Source organism: Microtus pennsylvanicus, chromosome X, assembly GCF_037038515.1.
Source record: "Microtus pennsylvanicus isolate mMicPen1 chromosome X, mMicPen1.hap1, whole genome shotgun sequence".
Lineage (NCBI taxonomy): Eukaryota > Metazoa > Chordata > Mammalia > Rodentia > Cricetidae > Microtus > Microtus pennsylvanicus.
In genome coordinates, this window is record NC_134601.1 from 44377496 (window position 1) to 44399700 (window position 22205).

Sequence of the window (22205 nt, forward strand, 5' to 3'; positions counted from 1 at the left end):
TAGAGCACTTTTTGCTTTTGCAGAGAACCCACGTTCAGTTTCCAGCAATCACACAGTGATTTTACAGCCATCTGTAACTCCAGTTGTAGGAAATCTGACACCCTCTTCTGACCTTTGTGAGCACAGACATGCATGCAGGCAAAACATCCACACACATAAAATAAATAAATCTTAACAAATGTAAATGCCAAAATATGTTTGCCTCTCATCTTTACTATCATGTTTCATTTGCAAGCAGACTGCATACTTTCAATGAAATTTTCTCTACTTATAATGTTTTTTACATAATTATTTACTTTTTTTTAAATTTGGGTTCTCACTTTGTTGCCCTGACTGAACCCAAACTACTAGGTTCAAGTAATATTCTTAGTTTATCTTCCTGAGTAGTTTGAGATTCTAGCTTAATCGTTTAAGGCAGAATCATGTAGGAGCAAGACCTTGCTCCACTGGTCAACAGCACCATTCTGAAAAATTAATGTGGGTCGATATGTGAATACCTGTTCCTTGAGTGCCTTTGTTTTTTTTTTTAATATTTATTTATTTATTATGTATACAATATTCTGTCTGTGTGTATGCCTGCAGGCCAGAAGAGGGCACCAGACCTCATTACAGATGGTTGTGAGCCACCATGTGGTTGCTGGGAATTGAACTCAGGACCTTGGGAAGAACAGGCAGTGCTCTTAACCTCTGAGCCATCTCTCCAGCCCCGAGTGCCTTTGTTCTTAATTTGAAATGATTCTACACCTAGAACTAAGTTTCTCAGCCTCTACACTGTTGGTTGATATTTGAGACAACATAATTTTTTTATTGATATTTATTGAGCTCTACATTTTTCTCTGCTCCCCTCCCTGCCTCTCCCTTCCCCCCTTCAATTCTCCCCCAAGGTCCCCATGCTCCCAATTTACTCAGAAGATCTTGTCTTTTTATACTTTCTACTTCCCATGTAGATTATATCTATTTAAGTCTCTCTTAGTGTCCGCGTTGGAGACAACATAATTCTTATTGAAGGTAAGGGCTGTGCCATATAGCATAGGCTGTTCATCAGTATCTCGATTCTAACTATCAGATACAATAACATCCCCTTGTAAGTTGTTGTAACCCATAATGTCTCCAGATATGGCCAAATATCCCGTGGGGCTAAAGTTGCACCCAATTGAGAACCACTGATCTGTAATACTTTTCAGTAAGTCACCATCAAGATCTAGTGACAAGAGAAACTCTGGAAAATGTACCAAAATTTATTTTTCATGTAATATTTACATCATTTTAGTAAAGCTATAGAGGGAGCCTATAGTAGTTCCAGATGCTTATAGTTTTTTCCTCTTTCCCATACAGCATATATTTCCAGCCACCTTCTTTCTATGTTTCTGCTCAGGACCTGCCTCATATTGAGAATGGTGGTGTGGCTGTCCTCACTGGGAAGAAGGTGAGCTAGTAGGCTGCTTTCTTTGTCAGGCTCTAGCCTATGTAGTTACCAAACAGAAATTACAGTGATGTGCTTTTCCATTACAATCCAGGTTTCCTCTCCCACCATAGTTCATCAAAGGAAAACCAAACATTATAGGACTAATATTATTTAGTCTGTCTAAGGAAAGTCTATGGCAAAGTGTAGACCATGAAGTTGAATAAACTTTGCCAGAGAAGTCACATTGTCAGATACTATAATGCTAAAAACTATTGCTGCTTTTTTAAAAAAAAACTATTTTTATTTAATGTTAGTTGGTTTTGCCTGCATGCATGTCTGAAGCCCTGGAACTGGAGTTATAGACAGGTGTGAGCTGCCATATGGATACTAGATGTTGAACCCAGGTACTCTAGAAAAGTAGCCAGTGCTCTTAACCACTGAACCATCTTTCCAGCCCTAAAGATTGATTGATCAATTGATTGATTTACTTATCATTTATTTATTTGTTTATTTATTTATTTATTATGTGTACAATATTCTGCCTGCGTGTATGCCTTCAGGTCAGAAGAGGGCACCAGATCTCATTACAGATGGTTGTGAGCCACCATGTGGTTGCTGGGAATTGAACTCAGGACTTCTGGAAGAGCAGCCAGTGCTCTTAACCTTCTGAGCCAACTCTCTAGCCCCTATTGTTGCTTTTGTTTATGCTTCTGTATTTGTTCCTCCTTCCTATTGCTTTTTTTTTGTTTGACCTTTCTTTGGGGTTATTTATGATAAGAAATTAGGCTAATTTTCAGCATAATTCAACATGGAAGATACTGTTGGATGTTACCAAAATGGTTGCCTAAATAAGAAGAGCAGTTATTGCACAACGCTTGTGAGGTCCTAGGAAAGCTTTGTTGTGTTGTGTTTTATTTGCTGTGTTGTGCTTTATTTTTATTAATGGAAACAGTAGGCTATGTTTGTAAATTAATGGCAGTGTTCCAATAGAGGGAATGGTGTTCTCTTAAGAAGCAAAGCTGAAAGTGAAGCACAAATGGGCAGATTCCCATAACAGAGCTGTAGAATGTGGTTAAGCTGGTAGTGGCACCTTATGTTAAATGTCCCCAGTGTGGAATACTGGAACCCTATCTCCTAAGGGAAAACAAAAATAAGCAGCAACATAGATAATCTTAACACAGAAATGTTATGAGTCCTGGGAATTTGGAGGAGGAGGAATGTACAGTACAGTAATGAATACAAGGAAAGCTTCCTGGAGAAGAAATCTGTAGTCCTAAAATGTCTGAAATTTTTTTTAATTTATGCATTTATTTTATATGTATGTAAATGTACCATGTGTGTGCATGATGCCCTCAAAAAGTTAGAAAAGGAATTTTGGATCCCCTGGAACTAGAATTAAAAATGGCTATGAGCCATCATGTGGGTTCTGGGAAGTGAACCCAGGTCCTCCTCAAGAGCAAGCTTGTTTATTTTTTGGTGTGTATATATATGTGAGTATGATATATGTGAATATAGGTAGTATAAAGAGGAGAGTGTCAGGTGTTCTGCCCTATTACTCTGCTTAATATATTCCTTTTGAGTGGGGTCTCTTACTGAACTTGAATCTAGGCTGGGGACCAGCAGGCTACATTTAAAAACACTGGCTGCTCTTTCAGAGGACCTGAGTTCAATTCCCAGCACCACATACTGTCTCCCAACTATCCAGGCACTCATGGTACACATACATACATGCAGAAAGAACACCTATACATATAAAATAAAAATCTTTTTATGGCTTTTGAGACAGGGTTTCTTTGTGTGACAGACCTGGCTGTCCTGGAACTCACTCTGTAGGCCATGCTGGCCTTGAACTCACAAAGATCCACCTGCCTCTGCCTCCTGAGTGCTGGGGTTAAAAGTGTGTGCCACCGCTGCCTGGCTAAAGTAAAAAAATTAAAAGATTAGAAAGGCCATTTCAAAAATTATTATAATAATTCAGGTAAAAGATTATGATTGCTCAAATTAGGCTGGTGGTGGTAATGATTATGAAGAGGAATGCAAGGGCTAAGAATTTATATAATACCTATTTTAACTGATTTTTTAAAAACCATTTTGTTTTGTTTTTGTTTCTGGAGACAGGGTTTCTCTGTATAACATCCCTGGCTATCATGGAACTTGCTATGTAGATCAGGCTGGCCTCGAATTCAGAGATCTACCTGCCTCTCTCCCAAGTGCTGGTATCAAAGCTCTGAGACGCCACTACCTGGCAAGAAATTGCTTTTTAAATAAAGAAATTTTAAATAACTGGCCTAAATTTTTACAATACATGAGAGACAGAATATGAGCCCAGGCTTATCTGACTAAAGAGTTGTAACCCAGAAATTCTGACCAGAGCCCAAGTTCCTAATAATGAATTACTTCTTGTGTAGCACTGAGTTAGATGCCCAGCGTGGGAGGAAATACGTGATCAGAGTGAAGGACATGCTTGAGGAATGCTTAGGAGAAAATATACCTAAGGCTTGAAGACCGAATGAAGGTGGGAGGTGAAGTAGACAAAATTTCTAGATTGTATATCAGAGTAGATAATAGTGCCCTCCCCCTAACTGAGAAAAATATTTTAAGAGGAAGATCTGGTTTTAAGGGGAAAGATAAAAATCAGCTTGGACACCAAGCATGGTAGTGCATGCCTTTAATTGCGGTACCTGGGAGGCAAAGATAGGCAGATGTCAGTGAGTTTGAGCCCAGCCTGGTCTACACAGAGTTCCAGGCCTTCTGGGGCTACATAATGAGATCCTGTCAAGCAACAACCAAAACAACAGAAAAGAACTTAGAGAGCAGTAGATAACACTGTAAAGTTAAACTATTCATTTTTGCATATATAAATGCATGTTTACATGTGCATGCATATGCATGTAGAGGACAGAGGTTGACATAAAGAACCTCCTTCTATTCTATTTACTAAGTCAGATTCTCTTGCTGAATCTGGGACTTACTGGTTCTGCTAGTCTGGTAGCTGGCTCACTATGGAGATTCCCTGTTCCACCTTGTCAGCACTGGGATTGCCTGTGGGTGGCCACACCTACTCAGCTTTTATGTGGATGTGGGGTTCCATACTCTGTTCCTCACGCTTGCATAGCAAGTGCTGTATGCATTGAGCCATCTCCCAAGCCCTCCTCTGTTCTTTCAGTAAGTTTAGATGAGCTGGAGAGTACCTGAGGACTGGAGTTCAATACCCAGAACCCATATAAAACACTCAGGTGTGGTGGAGCATGCTTGTAATATCAGTGCCGAGAAGGCAGAGACAGGTGGATCCCTAGGGCTTGCTGGCCAGCCACCATATTTAGCCAATTTAGTGAGTATGACCGTGTCTCAAAAAAAAAAAAAAGTGGACAGGGATGACTTGAGGAACAATACCCAAGATTGTTTTTTGCCTTCTGCCTTCTATTCACATAAGCACTTGCACCCACATGGACATGAAAATACACATGCACACACTCCCAAAGTTTAACTGAAATTTGAGCATAATAGGTCATACCTGTAATCTCAGTATTTTAGAAACTGAGTCAGGAGGACAGCTACAAGTTTGAAGCTAGTGTGGGTTACGGTATAGTCTATTGCAGACCAGTCTGGGCGAAACCCCATCTCTAAAAAATTTAAGGACTAGCTGGGCGGTGGTGGAGCACGCCTTTAATCCCAGCACTCCAGAGGCAGAGGCAGGCGGATCTTTGTGAGTTCAAGGCCATCCTGGTCTACAAGAGCTAGTTCCAGGACAGGCTCCAAAGCTACAGAGAAACCCTGTCTCAAAAAACCAAAACTGGTAGAGAGCTTGCATGGAATGCACAAGGATCTCAGTTCTCTGTTCAATCCTCAGTATAGTAAAAGTCAATAAAATGAATGGTTGGTATATGAGTGTTTCTTTTTTGAAAAATTATGAGTTAAAAATTTAATCAGGGGGAGACAGCATTGGATAGAAGTTTGAAGAGAACATAGAATCAAAGATTTGTCTTACTATATTGAACTGAGGTCTAAGGACTCAGGAGAGGGTAAAGGAATAATGGACAGTTATCAGGTGAAGATCCTAAAAGAGAAAAGAATGGCTAGATACACAAGAATAGAAAGATCACCTATTTCCCAGCTGGAAAAAAGGAAGTGAATGAACAAAAAAGAAAGTAAAGTTTGTGTACATATGTATGCATGTGGTATATGCATGTGTATATGAAGGTACCATTGCCTGTGTATACACACACGTGGAGTCCGGGTGTTGACATCCAGTGTTCATCTGTTTCTCCACCTTACGTTTTGAAACAGGGTCTCTCACTGAACCTGGAGCTCAACTGTTTCACTGAGATTATCCAGCAAACATCTGGGGTCTGGCTGTCTCTGTCGCTCTAGCACTGGGGTTACAGATGCATTACCTCCGCACTCATGTTTGTGTTACAGACTTTCACTTGTTTTCACAATGAGACTGGGTGTAAGATGGTTATTGGTGGAGAAAAAGATAGTTATCTGAATGAGCCATCTGAGTGTTGAGTGGTCAAGCTGTACCGAAGAGAGAACTTACCAAGGACAAAGCACAGGAGGTTAAAGAAAATATTCATGAATACTGTTCTCTCTAGAAAGCTTTACCCAACTAAACTTGTCTCGAACACCCCACCCTGTGTTTCTAGTGCCACTGCACTGCCCTATGTCTATCATGTTTATCACTCCTTATTGTTAGTGTTTGTTAAATTATTTTTGTCTAATATACTCTGAAGACACAGAAGATAATCTGTCGTTCTTATCACTGTGTCCCCTGTACTTAGAACTGCCTTTAAACCATCATAGATGTTTCACAGGTATTGCTCCTCTCTCTCTCTCTCTCTCTCTCTCTCTCTCTCTCTCTCTCTCTCTCTCTCTCTCTCTCTCTCTTTCTCTCTCTCTCTCTCTCTCTCTTTCTTGTTTTTTGAGGTAGGGTTTCTCTGTAGCTTTGGAGCCTGAACTCACTCTGTATACCAGTCTGACCTCGAACTCACAGAGATCTGCCTGCCTCTGCCTCCTGAGTGCTGGGATTAAAGGTGCACGGGTATTTCTTGATTTGGTGGTCTCACAGCTAGTAAAGAATGGGGCAGATACTGGAAACTAATCTCTCAGACTCCAAAACTAAAGCTTTTAACCCTAAGTAGACACAAAGGAATTAAGAGTATTGATAGGAGAGTCACTGAATGATTTACCACTGGTCCAAATTAATGGAATGGAACTGCCAACTAGATAAGTAGAAAATTGGAAGAAGTACAGAAGACTGTGGCTGGGCTGAAGATACAGTTTCATGATACAGTGCTTGTCCAGCATACCCACAGTCCTAGGTACATTTTCCACATTGCAACAAACAAAAAGAGGAGTAAGTAACAATGGGAATTAAGAAGGCAGTGAAGCTAAGCTTACATATGTGTGTAATGGTGTATTCTTTAATCCCAGTGCTCAAGAGGCAGAGGCAGGTGGATCTCTGTGCGTTTGAGGCCAGCCTTCCTGGTCTTCATAGAAAGTTCCGGGCCAGCCAGGCTACATAGTGAGACCCTATCACAAACAAAACAACAATGAGCCTGAGAGAAAATTGAGGTAGAAGTAGCAGTTTAGGAAATAATAAGAGTCTGGAGGCTGCAGAGAAAAATAGGAACCAAGTTCCAAGGTCCTTTGAATTAAGGACCAGTGGGGAAGAAGTGATTTACTAACAGTGATTTAAAGGGATGTAGGTAGGTGTCACTCAGGAGGATGAAGGTATAAGACTCTAGAAGCAGCAGCAGCAACCACCTCAGGAACTGTGGAACATGCCAACACTTCTTCCTGGCCCTGCGGTATGGGTTACAACACTGTCTCTAAGTGTAACATCCCTGAGGGATAGCTGAGTTTCCGTGAAGACTAGAAGTTGGAGAAAGATTCTGCAGAGATTTGTGAGTAGAGTAGAGTTGTTAGCAAAGAAATAAGGATTCCAAATGCAAAAATAGAAAAGACTTTCTCCAGTGTCTGTTTCTATAAATCAGAATGAAAGTTTGGGAATCCAGTTGATGGGTAGTCGTTGCTTGGAGAAACAGGATTTCAAGAACTGTGGTCCCAATAACTAATTAGAAACGATTTCTTGAGGATCATTTTCAGTCAAAACCTAAATCTTCTGAATGAGTTGCCAACATAGGTTTAGAATCCCCCCACCTTACCCTGTGGGCATGAAATGTTCTAGAATTAGTGGTGAATAGACTAAAAATCCAGTGAATTGTACACTTTAAAATGGTGAATATTATATCACGATAGTTTTTTCATAACTTATTCATTTCTACTTCTTATATGTATGCATATGACTATACCAGGTAGTACAGCTGGATGTAAGAGGCAACATGGTGAAACTTAATGATGGCTCTAAGATAACCTTTGAAAAATGCTTGATTGCAACGGGTGAGTATTTCTGGAGGTGGCTGTCTTCCCTACTATGGTAGTTTGTTCAAGCTTTAGAGTCTGGCCTTCTCTTGAAAAGATATTGCAGCTTATCCTTAAGACAACTCATATCCAGAATCTCTGGTGTCGAAGTCTGGTTAATTTGGACATATAATGTTTTTACCTATTTACAATTTTTTATAATAAGTGTATTTAGCTCAGTGGTAGAGAATGCTTGCCTAGCAAGTGCAAGGCCCTGGGTTCTATCCTCAGCTTCGAAAAAGGAAAAAAAGAAAGAAAATCCTTTGGTAACGACATGAGGAAGCTGCTCCTTTTTCCTCTGTGCATGGTACTCAGTCTCTGGCCTGAAGGATATGTAGCTCTATGGGTTTATTGCCAATTCTCATCCAAAATCAGGAGACAAGACAATCAGCTAATGAAAGTGCTGTAACCATGCTAGCATATGAGGCCTCCTGAGAAACTGGACCTATCGTGGCAGGTGGGCATAATAACTCTAATCCCAGCACTCAGTATCCTCAGGCAGAAGGATCAAAGCAGACTTGATGCTACCTAGGATCCATAGTGAGTTCCAGGCCAACCTGATCTACATAGTACAACCCTCTCAGAAAATTGACAGAAAGAGACAAAGGCACATCATGGAAAAAGGAACTAAGTTTTCTGGTTTGGCCAGCTATGGAGGCAAGGTCCTCTAAAAGGATACTCAGATATATTTCTTAAAGGAAGTTGATAAGAAGCCTGATGTGAGGCAAGCCATCTTATCTGCTAGTCACTCCTTGGTAGTAATAGCAGCAGCCGCAGCCACCACCACCAACACTGTTGCTGTGACACTAACACACTTAACCACAGTCAAAGCAGAGAGAGCTCTACCTGTAGGGGTTGTTTGGGCTAGCTCCTGCTTGTCAGCCTAAAGGGCTTTCCTATTTCCAGGAGGCACTCCAAGAAGTCTGTCTGCCATCGATAGGGCTGGAGCAGAGGTGAAGAGCAGAACAACGCTTTTCAGAAAGGTAATTGTTTTAGTGTTTTCTTTGTGTGGTTTTGCAGAGGTAACATACTTTTCTGTCCCCCAGGTGATCCCTCTAATTGGGAGATCCATGTTCTATATAGCTCTTCTGACTTGTTGTCTAGCTTTGAGCAAGTCACTTCTCCCTGCACCTCCAATACTTCGTCCACTCAGGGGTTCTATGCTTATAAGAGAAAATTACATTTGGTTTTGATTGCTTGCTGTGCCTCTGACTGCCCTTTTGCAGTTGTTTTCTCTTGATGTATTTGATCCACCAAAATGCCTTGTGGTCTCTTGGCATTTTTCATTACAAGTGCTTTGTGAAGATTTTGATGCAAAAGATCGAGAGTATATAAGTATAATATATATAAGAGTGTATAAGTATAATATATATAAGAGTGTATAAGTATAAAGGAGATTGCTTTTTTTTAAGATTTATTTATTTATTATGTATACAACATTCTACCTCCATGCCAGAAGAGGGCGCCAGATCTCATTACAGATGGTTGTGAGCCACCATGTGGTTGCTGGGAATTGAACTCAGGACCTCTGGAAGAGCAGCCAGTGCTCTTAACCACTGAGCCATCTCTCCAGCCCCTTTGATTCTTAACAGTGTGCGTTGCTGGAATTTTCTAGCCACACTTAGAGATATTGGATAAAGTTCATCCTGCCTTTTAAATTCTTAATTGTTGGACTGAATAATTCTTTGTGTGGGAAGCTGTCTTTTACTTTGTAAGGTGTTGGCAGCATCACTGGCTTCTCTCCACTCGAGGCCGGAGCATCTTGTCCTGACAACCAAAATGTCTCTTGATACTGCCACATGTCTACCTTGGACTGGGAAGAAAAGTTCTACCAGTGTTGACAACCACTGTTGCTGGAAGGAATGTTACAAAGGAGAAAAAAATTCACATTAATAACATAGATGCTATAATTGAGTCACTTTTGTACAAGACGTTATATGCAAATGTCTGTTGTAGAAGAGTTAGAGGAAAATATTTTCTTGGATTATTATCTTGTGCCCCTTTGGGAAATCAGTGAACTAAACTGGTATGATCCTGCAGATTGGAGATTTTAGAGCCTTGGAGAAGATCTCACGGGAAGTCAAGTCAATTACAGTTATTGGTGGGGGCTTCCTTGGGAGTGAACTGGCCTGTGCTCTTGGCAGAAAGTGTGAGTATTGAGAACTGTCCTCTGTTTTCTTTGTCTAGTAGTTTATCACACATCTTAGTGCACTGTCACAAATTCCAGAAATCTGTTTGCCAGGAGGAGTTGAAGGACTTTGAACAGTGTTTATAGAATGAGTCCAGGCTTGTTGGCACATGTTTGTAATTTCAGTACTCTGAAGGCAGAAGCAGGACTATGTTGAGTTAGATTTTAGACTGGGTTGCATAGTGAATTCAAGGCTAGCCTGGGGCTATGAAGCAAATCCTCCCCCATCTCACTCCTCCCCCCAAAAAGAAATGTATAGAATGAAAAGCTGAGTATTGAGATTAGGGCAAGGATTTCTATCTAGTTGGGTTCTATTGCTGTGATAAATACCATGATCAAAAGCAAGTTGGGGAGGAAAGGGTTTATTTGGCTTATATTTCCACATCACTGTTCATCACTGAGGGAAGTTAGGCAGGAACTCAGATATGAGACAGGAGTTGATGCGGAGGCCATGGAGGAGTGCTACTTCCTGGCTTATTCCCTATGGCTTGCTCAGTCTGCTTTCTTTATTTTTTTTCTTTTTCTTTTCTTTTCTTTTCTTTTCTTTTCTTTTTTTTTTTTTTTTTTTGTTCTTTTGTTTTGTTGTTTTTTCGGGACAGGGTTTCTCTGTAGCTTTGGAGCCTATCCTGGAACTAGCTCTTGTAGACCAAGCTGGCCTTGGACTCACAGAGATGTTCCTGCCTCTGCCTCCTGAGTGCTAGGATTAAAGGCATGCGCCACCACTGCCTGGCTCAGTCTGCTTTCTTATAGTACTCAAGACTACCTGCCCAGGGTGTTGGGACCACTCAGGTCAATCATTAATCAAAAAAATGCACTATACACTTCCCTACACGTAATTTGTTGAAGGCATTTTCTCAATTGAGGTTTCTCTTCCTAGATAACTCTAGCTTTTGTCAAGTTGACAAAAAAAGCAAACCAATAAGGACAATCCCCCAGTCCCCAGTGACCAAAAAGTTGTTGTCTAAATAACTTAACAGCAGCACTTCCTTTCCTTTCCTGTACCTTCTCTGCCTAGACTGTTTAGAAATCGTATACTTACAGAAGGGAATTACTAAGGTGAAAATGGCCATGCAAACTAGAGAACTTTATGGATCTGTGAATTGTTGAAGTTGTGACAAAAACCTTCAATCAGAAGTATGATGGTTCCTAGCTAACCAAGTCTGTAGGTTCTGGTTTGAATATTTCATAACTACTGTGTTTCTGTTTTAAATTGCGTTCATTTATTTGTTTGTTGGTGATGGTGTGATTATACAATTGCACATGCTAAACTCAAGGCAGCTTCTCAGGAAGGTGATTCCTATTCAGAGCTTGAAAAACTTATGTGACCTCAGGTGACCGCATGAGTGAGCGTACACTAAATTCCAAATTGGTAGCTCAATCTCTGGACAGCAGTTCTGACACTTGCTATCTTTGCCTTTGAATAAACTCAACCACAAGAAAGGCCCTCTTGCCCCAGTGCCCCACAGGCAAGAGCTATGGCCTGCTTGGCTGCTTTGCTCTGCATTTAGCCAGGATTGACTAGCTCTCCTTTACCTTCCCTTCTGTCTTCCTGGGATTGGCTCAGGCCTTCTTCTGTAACTAGTTCCCTTTCTTCTTCCTAGCTCAAACCTCAGGCATAGAAGTGATTCAGCTCTTCCCTGAGAAAGGAAATATGGGGAAGATCCTTCCTGAATACCTCAGCAACTGGACCATGGAAAAAGTCAAGCGAGGTAGAGACTGTGTCCATAATACTCTGTTTCTTTGGAGAGTAACTAAACAGAAAGTTACCTTTTGGGGGAACTCTTGACATAATTCCTGACATTGGCAGAGGAAATGTTTTGCTATTCCTCAGTCAGACAGGGTCACAAGCATTTAGAATCTGAGACAACATATTCCCATATAAAGATGGGTGGTGTATAGGTAGGGTTCTTGTGGTTCCTCAAGGCTGCCTGCATCTGATTTTACTCTAGGGGAGGCCTCCAGCTGGCTTCTTTACTCTTCGCAGAGGTCCCAAGCTAGTAAGTTTAGTCTTTGGTCTCATTTTTCTTTACAGAGGGAGTGAAAGTGATGCCCAATGCAATTGTGCAATCAGTTGGGGTCAGCAATGGCAAGTTGCTCATTAAGCTGAAGGATGGAAGGAAGGTAAGGAGGAAGAAACAATGTTAGAAGGCCTTCCAGCCTTTCCTTCCCATCTCCTTACTCTCATTCCTTTGCTGGATATCATTGATTTGTTTTCTTAGCAGCCACCATTAACATCTCCTAATTCTCTGAATTAACCATCCCTTCTTCAAACTAGAATGGTGAGAACCAGAGTAGTTCACACCTGTGAACTGTTTTCCCGTAGCCTCTTCCTGTCTGTACTAGACTTTAGTCCTTGCTAGGGCAGTAGATTTCTGTTCAAGTGATATAGAATATGTATGAGGCTGGGGAATTCTTATAAAAGCAGAACTTAAATCTTTTTACTGGAGGTAAGTTAATTCATGATTATTTTTAAAGTTCTAATATTGTTTTCTTTATATTTTTTAACAGGGTTTTTATTTATTTATTTATTTATTTATTTATTTATTTATTTATTTATTATGTATGCAATATTCTGTCTGTGTGTATGCCTGCAGGCCATAAGAGGGCACCAGACCCCATTACAGATGGTTGTGAGCCACCATGTGGTTGCTGGGAATTGAACTCAGGACCTTTGGAAGAGCAGGCAATGCTCTTAACCTCCAGCCCCTTCTTTATATTTTTTATCTTTGTTTTGGACAGTGTCAGTTCTTGTGCATGCTACATAAGCATTTTACCACTGAGCTGTACCCCAGATGCTTGGTAGAAAATGCCTGAGTTATTGGATTCCTGAGGACGTTAACTTTTTGAAAGTCTGATTTTTTGTTGTTTTGTTTTGTTTTTGGGGGTGTTTGTTTGTTTGTTTGTTTTTCGAGATAGGGTTTTTCTGTTGCTTTGGAGCCTGTCCTAGAACTCACTCTATAGACCAGGCTGGCCTTGAACTCACAGAGACCACCTGTCTGCAGGTGCTTTAATCCGCGAGTGCTGGGATTAAAGGCATGCACTACCACTGCCCGACTGAAGATCTGATTCTTCGTGATATAAAGTTGTGATGTGAATGAGCGTCAGTAAAAACTGGTAATCGACTAAATTACTTCTTTCCTCTCAGGTAGAAACTGACCACATAGTGACAGCTGTAGGCCTAGAGCCCAATGTTGAGTTAGCCAAGAGCGGTGGACTGGAAATAGACTCAGATTTTGGTGGCTTCCGGGTAAATGCAGAGCTTCAAGCACGTTCTAACATCTGGGTGGTAAGTGTGCTACAGCATAACCTAATCATTGCTCCCAACCTGTGGGTGAGTTTGGCCATGTGCCAAAGCCCAGTAGTCATAGTAAGTCACTTCTGTAAACTCAACACTTTGGAGGCATGGGCAGGGGGATCACCACAAGTTCAAGGCCAGCCTGGCCTTCAGAATAAGACCCAGTCTGAAGAGGAAGGAAGAAAGGTAAGCAAGCAAGGAACTACAGCTCATTAATAGCTTAACTAAATAGAGTCAAAATGTTTGATAGCCAAGGAGAAACACTAGAAACCTGTGAAGTGCTCTAATTAGAACAGCACTATGGCTCCATCTGCCAGCTATGGGAAAGTGAAAAGAGCAATGTGTATGGCTGTAGGAACAGAACTCGTACAATTCTTTTAGCAGTAGTTGGTGGGCATGAACACAGCTAGCTCACAAACATATCTCCTCTTCCTGTAGCTCAAACACAAGACCTGAGATTGTAGGATGAAGTAGTTTTCTAATGTGTTTTCTGGAAAGAAACTTTGTTTTCATTTTCCTTGAGTCCTCCCTATTTTCAGCTATTTTTAAAACCTATTATGACAAAACCAAGACTATAATATTATGTAGGAACTGTGAGGTAATTTCCCCATTGCTAGAACATTGCAATGTATTGTGTTTGGTTATGGATTCTGTAACTAAGGCTATAGGTACCTTGAAGGGATATTTTCCTCCTCCAAAGTCTCAAAGTCTGGGTTTTTTTTTTCTTGTCCCTATTATATTATGTATTCAATGCAGAAAACACAGACAAGAAAGAGAAAAGGGGGCCAGTCACCTGTAGCAACGAGAAATGTTTTAGTTTATTTCCTTCCCTTTGTTTTGTTGAACATAAAGGTTTTTTCCCCCCTTTATTTTATGTGGTTGTGTGGTAAGCCTACTATATATAAACATTTGTATTCTGCTACATCTCACTTAACATTATAAAAGTAAGCATTCTCCTTGTTGCTTCAGACTCTGTAAACAGTTTAATGATTACATATCCCATTAAATAGACTTCATAGTTTACTTTGCTGTTGTTCACTTATTGGATTTTTAGGTTGCTTTGGGGGAGTCTGAATAGGTCTAAAAATGAACAAGATTTAGAGAGCTCAAATACCACATCCTGCATGAAGCTGGCCCTGTTCACCCCAGCTGAGGGTTCTCTGAAACACTTAGCTTGTTGAATCTATGCACAGTACTTGTTTACATTGCCCTGTAGTTAAGAATAATGCTCTGTCTTTCCTGTTCTCCATTAGGTTCTACACTCCCCATAGGAAAGGCTTATGTCAGTTTTATTTCATTAACCCATATACAAAGAAAAGCTTCTGTAAATAGTCCATAAACACATGTTGACTGACTACTGAATGATGAAAAACAAAACAATAAAGCCACTTATCTTAGAAAAGATAAGAGGCAGTCACATCTGAGAACTGGTTTCCACACAGAGAAGAGAATATTCTCAGTTGATTGTGGTGGTAAAGGTTTATGATCTCAGCACTAGAGAGGCTGAGACAGGAGAGTCATTAGTTTGAGGCCAGCCTGGGCAGTATAGAGAGATCCTATCTCCAAAATTATGACAAGAATATTCTTGAATGCTCCATTATTAAGTATAAGTAGCCTGTCTGCTAGAACAAAATGGGCAGGAACAGGTATATATAAAGAAGATTTAGGATACTTTCTGGAAGTATAGTGTCTTAGGGTTTCTATTGCTTTGAAGAGAAGACACTATAATCATGGCACTCTTATAAAAGAAAACATTTAAATGCAGTGGCTGAAATTCTACATCTTGATCCAAAGGCAGTAGGAAGTGAATTGTCTGGGCATGGGTTGAGCATGTATGAGACCTCAAAGCCTACTTCCACAATGACATACTTCCTCCAATAAGGCCAAACCCATCTCAACAAGACCACACCTCCTAATAGTGCCACTCCTTTTGGGGGACATTTTCTTTTAAACCAACATGTATAGAAAGAACAGTTTCTTTAAAAATGGAATCTCATGGGGCTGGAGAAATGACTTGGTGGTTAAAAATACTCACTTTCTTCCAAAGGTCCTGAGTTCAACTCCCAGAATCCACCTGGCAGCTCACAACTGTTTAATACCCTCTCCTGGTGTACATGCATGCAGACAAAATATCCATATACACAAAATACATAAATAAATAAATCTTAAATACATAAAAATGGAATGTCGCCTGATTAGGAATGATTCTAGCCTGTAAATAGGAAACATTAATTAACATTGCTAGGGTCAGCTGGGCGGTGGTGGCGTTTAATCCTAGCACTCCAGAAACAGAGGCTGGTGGGTTTCTGTGAGTTCAAGGTCATTCTAGTCTACAGAGCTAGTTCCAGGACAGCCAAAACTGTTACACAGAGAAACCCTCTATTGAAAAACAAACAAAATACTTTGAGGCCCAAAGTTTATATTGTGCTTTTAATTTTTTTTAAATATGTTGTTTCCATATTGTATTTGTTTCCAAAGGCAGGAGATGCTGCATGCTTCTATGATATAAAGTTGGGTCGAAGGCGAGTAGAACATCACGATCATGCTGTTGTGAGCGGAAGACTGGCTGGAGAAAATATGACTGGAGCTGCTAAGCCATACTGGCATCAGTCAATGTTCTGGTAATAGTTCTGTGCCTTGGGGACACAACTGGTTAGAACTCTGTATTAATGAGTCCAAAATACAGCATTTTTTATTTGGTTTTTGATCGGTCTTTTTTTGTAGACAATATATTATTCTATAGAAGGGGGAAAGTTCCACCCCATGTCCATACCTTCTACCCCTAAGTGGCCACTGAATAAAAGTGCCATGTTCATGTATAAAATGGATAGAAATTATTTGTATTGGTGCTTCTGGAAAAGAAAGAGTTTGAGCTGTAGTGGTTGGTACAAAAGTACAGCATTTAGAATGGGCAGCTCTATATTTTTTCTTTACTAGTAACCCTAATGGTCCCAACATACTGGGAAAAACACAGACCACTCATATGTAGCTTTTAACACCAGGAATTTGTTTGGGATGGTGGCATACACCTTTAATCCCAGCACTTGTTAAACAGAAGTAGGCAAATTTCTATGAGTTTAAGGACAGCCTGATCTACATAGCAAGTTCTAGACTAGCTGGACCTACATAGTCAGACCCTATTTCAATGATTTAACAAACAAACAAAAAAAGATCAGCAATTCACAGGCCTATAAGACAGTTTGAATTTAAAAAGATTAGCATGGAGCTAGGCATTGGTGGTGTATGCCTTTAATCCCAGTACTTGGGAGGCAGAGGCAGGCAAATCTCTCTGAGTTTGAGCCCAACCTGGTCTACAGTGTGAGTGCCAGGACCAGCTCCAAAGCTACACAGAGAAACCCTATCTCAAAAAAAAAACGTTTAGAATGGGCTAGGATCCAACACAGTCTTCTGGCCTCCATGGGCAATAGGCATGCATGTGACCTACAGACAACATATAGACAAAACACCCATACATGTAAAAACACAGAGCACAAAACAAAACCACCCTGTCTCTCAAAGGAAAAAAAGAGAAAGGGGGGGGTGATTTATTGATTGATTAATAGTAATTAGTACTGAACATTCTCAAGTCCTCAGGGTTGGCCCTGTTTAGTACACTTTGATCTTGATTGATTTGAATTGGAAGGTTAGCTGGAACTGTGCCTGACTACTTCCACCTACTAAAGAGCTGAGGCAGGAAGACCTCAAGTTTAAGGTTATTCTGGAACAATGTAGCAGGATCCTGACTCTGATTTTAAAGTGAGAGGAGAATATCTTAGTGGTAGAGCACTTAACATGGAAAGGGTCCTGGGTCCAATGTCCAGTACTCTAAAGAAATGGAAATGTGGAGTACAGAAATGATAGGAGTGGGAGGAGGAGGAAGGAAATGGGAGGCGGGGAGGAGGCGGAAATTGTTTCAACAAAAAAAAATAAATAAAAAGATAAAAAATATAGTGTATATGGCCTATCTTGGGAACATATGTAAGATATATAAAGTTTAAACAACAGGTAGAGGTATAGTGAGCTATATTTGTGTATTGAAGTGTTTTAAAGAGGTGGGGTGTGTGTGTAAAGTAACTAGGTATCATCTTTAGTGAATGGGACTCATTTGGAGTATAGAGATAATAGCATTCTTTTTTTGTATACATGTTTGTTATTTTTAGTAACCACACATTTATATTTTTATAGGTACTGTCAAATTGCCTTCTAAAATACCAAACTTTTATCAAATGCTTGGAATCCAGATTTTAATAAATTTAACTATGTAACAAAAAAAAGAAAAGAAAATGTCAAGCTTTCAAAAAACTAAGTTGATGCTGGAAATAATTTACAGCTAATAGAAGTACCTTTTAGGACAGTCACACAGTTTTATGAGTGAGTGGCCGAAAGGTAACATAAATTTCTAGGTCAGCACATACAACACAGTTAGGAAAGGTGAGTCCATAGAGTTATCAGTTAGGGCCTTAGATACAGATTCTAAGGATTTGCTGTTTATTCTTCTTTGAAGAGATAATCCCTCGAAGATATGATTTAATGATCTATTGTGGCAAAGAAGATAAAATGTGTACTAGGAGAAGCAGTATCTTAGATTATTACTCCAAACCATAATAATGGCAGCAAGATGTATGTAGTAATGGGGTGCAGTGAGATGGCTCAGTAAGTAAAAAGTTTTTGTTACCGAGCTTGATGACCTTGATTTACCCACAAGTTGTCTTCTGACCTCCACATGTGCCATAACACATGCATTCATGTATACATAAGAAGGAAAGCATGCCAGGTGAAGGCCAAGGAGTGACTGCTATTTAGTGAATGAAACTCTAGTCATTAAATCCCAACTTTCATCCAGTAAGGACACATTTTAAAGCTTCAAAAAAGCAGTTTTAATGTGAGCTAAAGAAAATTAGCTTTTAATCCCATTTACTCAGGAGGCAGACACAGGTGTATCTCTGCGGTCAAGGCCAGCCTTGTCCACAGAGGGAGTTCCAAGTCTACAGAACAAGTTCTGTATAGAGCCAGTTTCAGGACAGCTGAGGCGACACAGTCTTGACAAAACAAAAAAAGAAAAAGAAAAGAAAATTAGAGTGTATCAAAAGTGGGGAACCTGGACCTGGTGTGGTGGCTTGTGCCTATAATCCCAGCACTCAGGAGTTAGAGGCAGACAGATCTTTATGAGTTTGAGGCCAGCCTGGTCTACAGAGGGAGTTCAAGAACAGCCAGGGCTACACAGAAACCATGTCTCAAACACAAACAAAACGATGGGAACCTATCCTACCCTAAATGTTGGATGGGATAAAAACAAAATAAAATTCGGGAAGTTTAAATCATTTTATATGGGTGTATGTTGTGTATTGTAGCTTCTGGGGGAGGGGAAATGCTGTTTGAGATAATCCTGCTCCCTCACACTTGTCCTCAGATGTCCCAGTAACAGTAAATCTGTTTGGCATTCCTCTTATAAATCCTGAATTATTTGACTGGCATAAAAGTACAGTGTCATGAAGAGAATGCGCTACTGTGCCGTCACTTATGGTCCTTTGACAAAATGTCCTCTTCTCTTTCCACAGGAGTGATTTGGGTCCTGATGTTGGCTATGAAGCTATTGGTCTTGTGGACAGTAGTTTGCCCACAGTTGGTATTTTTGCAAAAGCAACTGCACAAGACAACCCAAAATCTGCCACAGAGAAGTCAGGTATGGAAACCCAACTACTTCTCTAGGAAGAATGTTAAGAAGCAGTGCATCTGATTCTCCTGAACGAGTTGATTCTGTATGGGCCAGAGGGATCTGGTGTTTAAACCCTCTATATTGTGATTTAAATTAACCAAACCCACTGGACAGTGGTGGCACATGCCTCAGGAGCCATAGGCAGGTAGACCTCTCTGAGTTTGAGGTTAGCCTGGTCTACAGAGTGATTTCCAGGACAGCCAGGACTACACAGAGGCCCCTCTCTCAAAAAAAGAAAAAGGTAACCAAACCCAAACTTCCCACTCTGGTGCTCTGAGACCCTGGTCAAAGTACAGACTCTTACATTGTAGCTATCCATCCTAAACAGTGGGCCACAGCCTGTTCAGTCACCCCAGTTTATCTTCTGGGGCTGAGACAAATCTAAGTGATGAAGTAAACCTGGATTTTTTAGGGATTTTTTTTTCTTTATATTGCCCACTTCATAATAATCTCAAGAACCAGAAGTGAGAACCCCTTAGGGCCTGGTGTCTTCCCTGGACCCTGGGAAGTAAAGAATTGGGCTAAGGAGTTCTTAAGTTGAATCTAATTTGGTTGTCGGATCTGGATGCCAGGTTTGCTTCACATGGGAGGCACCATTCTTGGAATGGGCTTTCCTCCTACATGTATCTCTTTCATTATTAGCTCCTTGGCCTTATTCCATGACCTTGGGCTTAAGTTATTTAACTGTCCTTTTTTGCCGGATGTGTTTCATGGGCAAGTTACTTCTTAAGAAGGAGAAAGCAAGACATTATCTGTAAGTTCCAGGTCAGACTGATCCACATAAAACCTTGTCTCAGAAAAGAAAAACAATCCTGAATTGTATGGTTTGTTTTATTACTAACAGTTTTCATTGAAATAGCTGTATGTGGCAAGTAGCTACTGTCCTGAATCATTGTCCTAGTTTGCTTCCTATTTCCGTGATAAAAGCCATGACCAAATGCCACTTGTGAAGGGACAGGTTGATTTGGCTTAAATGTCCTGATCACAGTCCATCACTTAGTGACACCAACACAGAGATTTAAACAGGGCAGGAACCAAAGCAGAGAGTGTAGAGGAATGATGTTTATGGACTTACCCCATGGCTTGGTTAGCCTGCTTATACAAGGAAAAACCGCCAGCCAGGGAGCGGTAACCCCCAGCACTTGCTGTCTGAGGCCTGGGCCCACCCACATCAGTCAGTAATCAGAAAAATGCCCCCACAGACTTGCCTACAGTCCAATCTGATGGAGGCAGATCCAGAAGTGATGGTCTGATGTCTTCCCAAATGACTCTAGCATGTATCAAATCAACAGCAACAAAATAACAGTACAGTAGTGAATGAGAGGAGAAGTGCAACCCCTTTCCAGTTGGGAAAGATCCTGATCCTAGAAATGTCTATAGCATGGGATGTAAGTGAAGTAGAAAAGTGCAAGGTCAGGTTCAGCAGTGCCCAGGAGGTGGCAAGAAAGAACTTCCTTTGGCCTATGTTAATTGAAAGTGGCTCAAGAATATTCTGAGGAATATTGGAAAACAAACTATCTAGAAGTAGCTTTAATTAAGCCAGTTTGAAAAGAAACTTTTCAGGCTAGGAAAATAGTTCAGTTGATAAAAGTTGCCTTGCAAAGATGAGGACCTAAGTTCAATCCCCATAAGCCACATTTTAAAAGGTAAGTATTGTCACACTATTCTAATTCCAATACTGGGGATGCAAAAACAGGTTTGCTGGGGCTTGCTGGCCAGCCAATGTAGCCTGTTGAGTTCCTGGCCATTGAGAAAGACCCTGTCTCAAAAAAGCAATCCTGAAGAATGACACCCATGTTATCACATGCACATACATATGTTTACCTACACATACATACAGATATTTGCCTTCTAGAATTTTCCAAAGTCAAAATAACTGAACTTGGGTTTTGTATTTGTTTGTGGGATTGGCTACAGGGACCGGTATCCGCTCGGAGAGTGAGACAGAGTCAGAAGCCTCTGAAATCTCAATTCCTCCCAGTACCCCTGCAGTCCCACAGGCCCCTGTTGAAGGGGAGGACTACGGCAAAGGTGTCATCTTCTACCTCAGGGACAAAGTAGTCGTGGGGATTGTGCTATGGAACGTCTTTAACCGAATGCCAATCGCAAGGAAGGTAGGTGCCTGTCAAGACCCTTAGAAGAAGATGGAAAGTGGGGGTTGGAAGATAGTCCTGTGACTTCACCAGGTGCCCTGAGTTGCATTGTCTACCAAGGTCAGATTGTACTTAAGCAAAACAAAGGCAAAACCTTGGCTCAGAAACATTTTTTGATTTGAGACTTGGCTGGGTAGCCTGAGAGTTGTCAAGCTGCTCATTTGGGGTTAGTAGAAAGCTGTTCCCACAATCCCTTCCCAGTGTGTAACTGGAGACTAGCCCAGGCAGCCCCATTGTGTGGGCCAGGGCTGGGTGCACATGGAATGAGTTAAGAACCTATTGTTACTCTACCCCTCAGATCATTAAGGACGGTGAGCAGCATGAAGATCTCAATGAAGTAGCCAAACTCTTCAACATTCATGAAGATTGAAGCCCCATCATGGAATACACATGCACTTTTCCATCCCTGACAGGGGGGTTGGGTGGGTAAAGGAACATTTTTTTATTCAGCATACTTTCTCTTTATGTAGGAGCAGGAATCGAACAAGCCTCTGTGAATATTTTCATCTATATAGATGCACATGACAAATTAAAATCTGATTCTTTTAAATCCAGTTGGTTTATTTTAAAGGGGATAGGTAGATAAAGGACTGTGTGTATGTGTATCAGCAAGCTGACTACAGCTGCTACCAAGTATATGGTTTTTCTCAGCCATGTATTCAACAGTCCACATTAAACACCTGTCACCACTTGGCCTACTATACCTCTCGGCTCACAGCAGTGATCTTATTTTGTATGTATGGATGTTTTGCCTGCACATGGATCTGTGTGCCACTTGTGTGTCTGGTGCCCATTGAGACCAGAAATTGGCAGTAGATCCCCTCGGACCAGAGTTACTTCCTGTTGTGAGCCACCATATGGGTGCTGGGAACTGAATACTGGTCCCCTATAAAAAACAACCAGTGCCCTAACCACTTTTTTGAGATAGGGTCTCACCGTAGTTTTTCTGGCCTGGAATTTGCTATGTAGACGATGTTGGCTCCATGATCTGCCTACCTCTGTTTCCCAAGTGCTGGCATTAAAGG

General features: G+C 40.8%; 1 protein-coding gene across 2 annotated transcripts in view; it reads left to right on the forward strand.

Moving 5' to 3' along the window:
• Positions 1–21870, forward strand: part of Aifm1 (apoptosis inducing factor mitochondria associated 1) — a 46435-nt gene extending 24565 nt beyond the window's left edge. For both annotated transcript variants that reach the window (XM_075956722.1, XM_075956723.1), the window contains exons 6-16: positions 1336–1426; positions 7723–7807; positions 8735–8811; positions 9869–9977; positions 11618–11725; positions 12049–12137; positions 13162–13302; positions 15790–15932; positions 18870–18994; positions 20945–21141; positions 21479–21870. In XM_075956722.1, the coding sequence (XP_075812837.1) occupies positions 1336–1426; positions 7723–7807; positions 8735–8811; positions 9869–9977; positions 11618–11725; positions 12049–12137; positions 13162–13302; positions 15790–15932; positions 18870–18994; positions 20945–21141; positions 21479–21550 (1237 nt within the window). In that variant the 3' untranslated portion in view covers positions 21551–21870. The remainder of the gene's footprint in view (positions 1–1335; positions 1427–7722; positions 7808–8734; positions 8812–9868; positions 9978–11617; positions 11726–12048; positions 12138–13161; positions 13303–15789; positions 15933–18869; positions 18995–20944; positions 21142–21478) is intronic.
• The last annotated feature ends 335 nt before the right edge of the window (positions 21871–22205 follow it).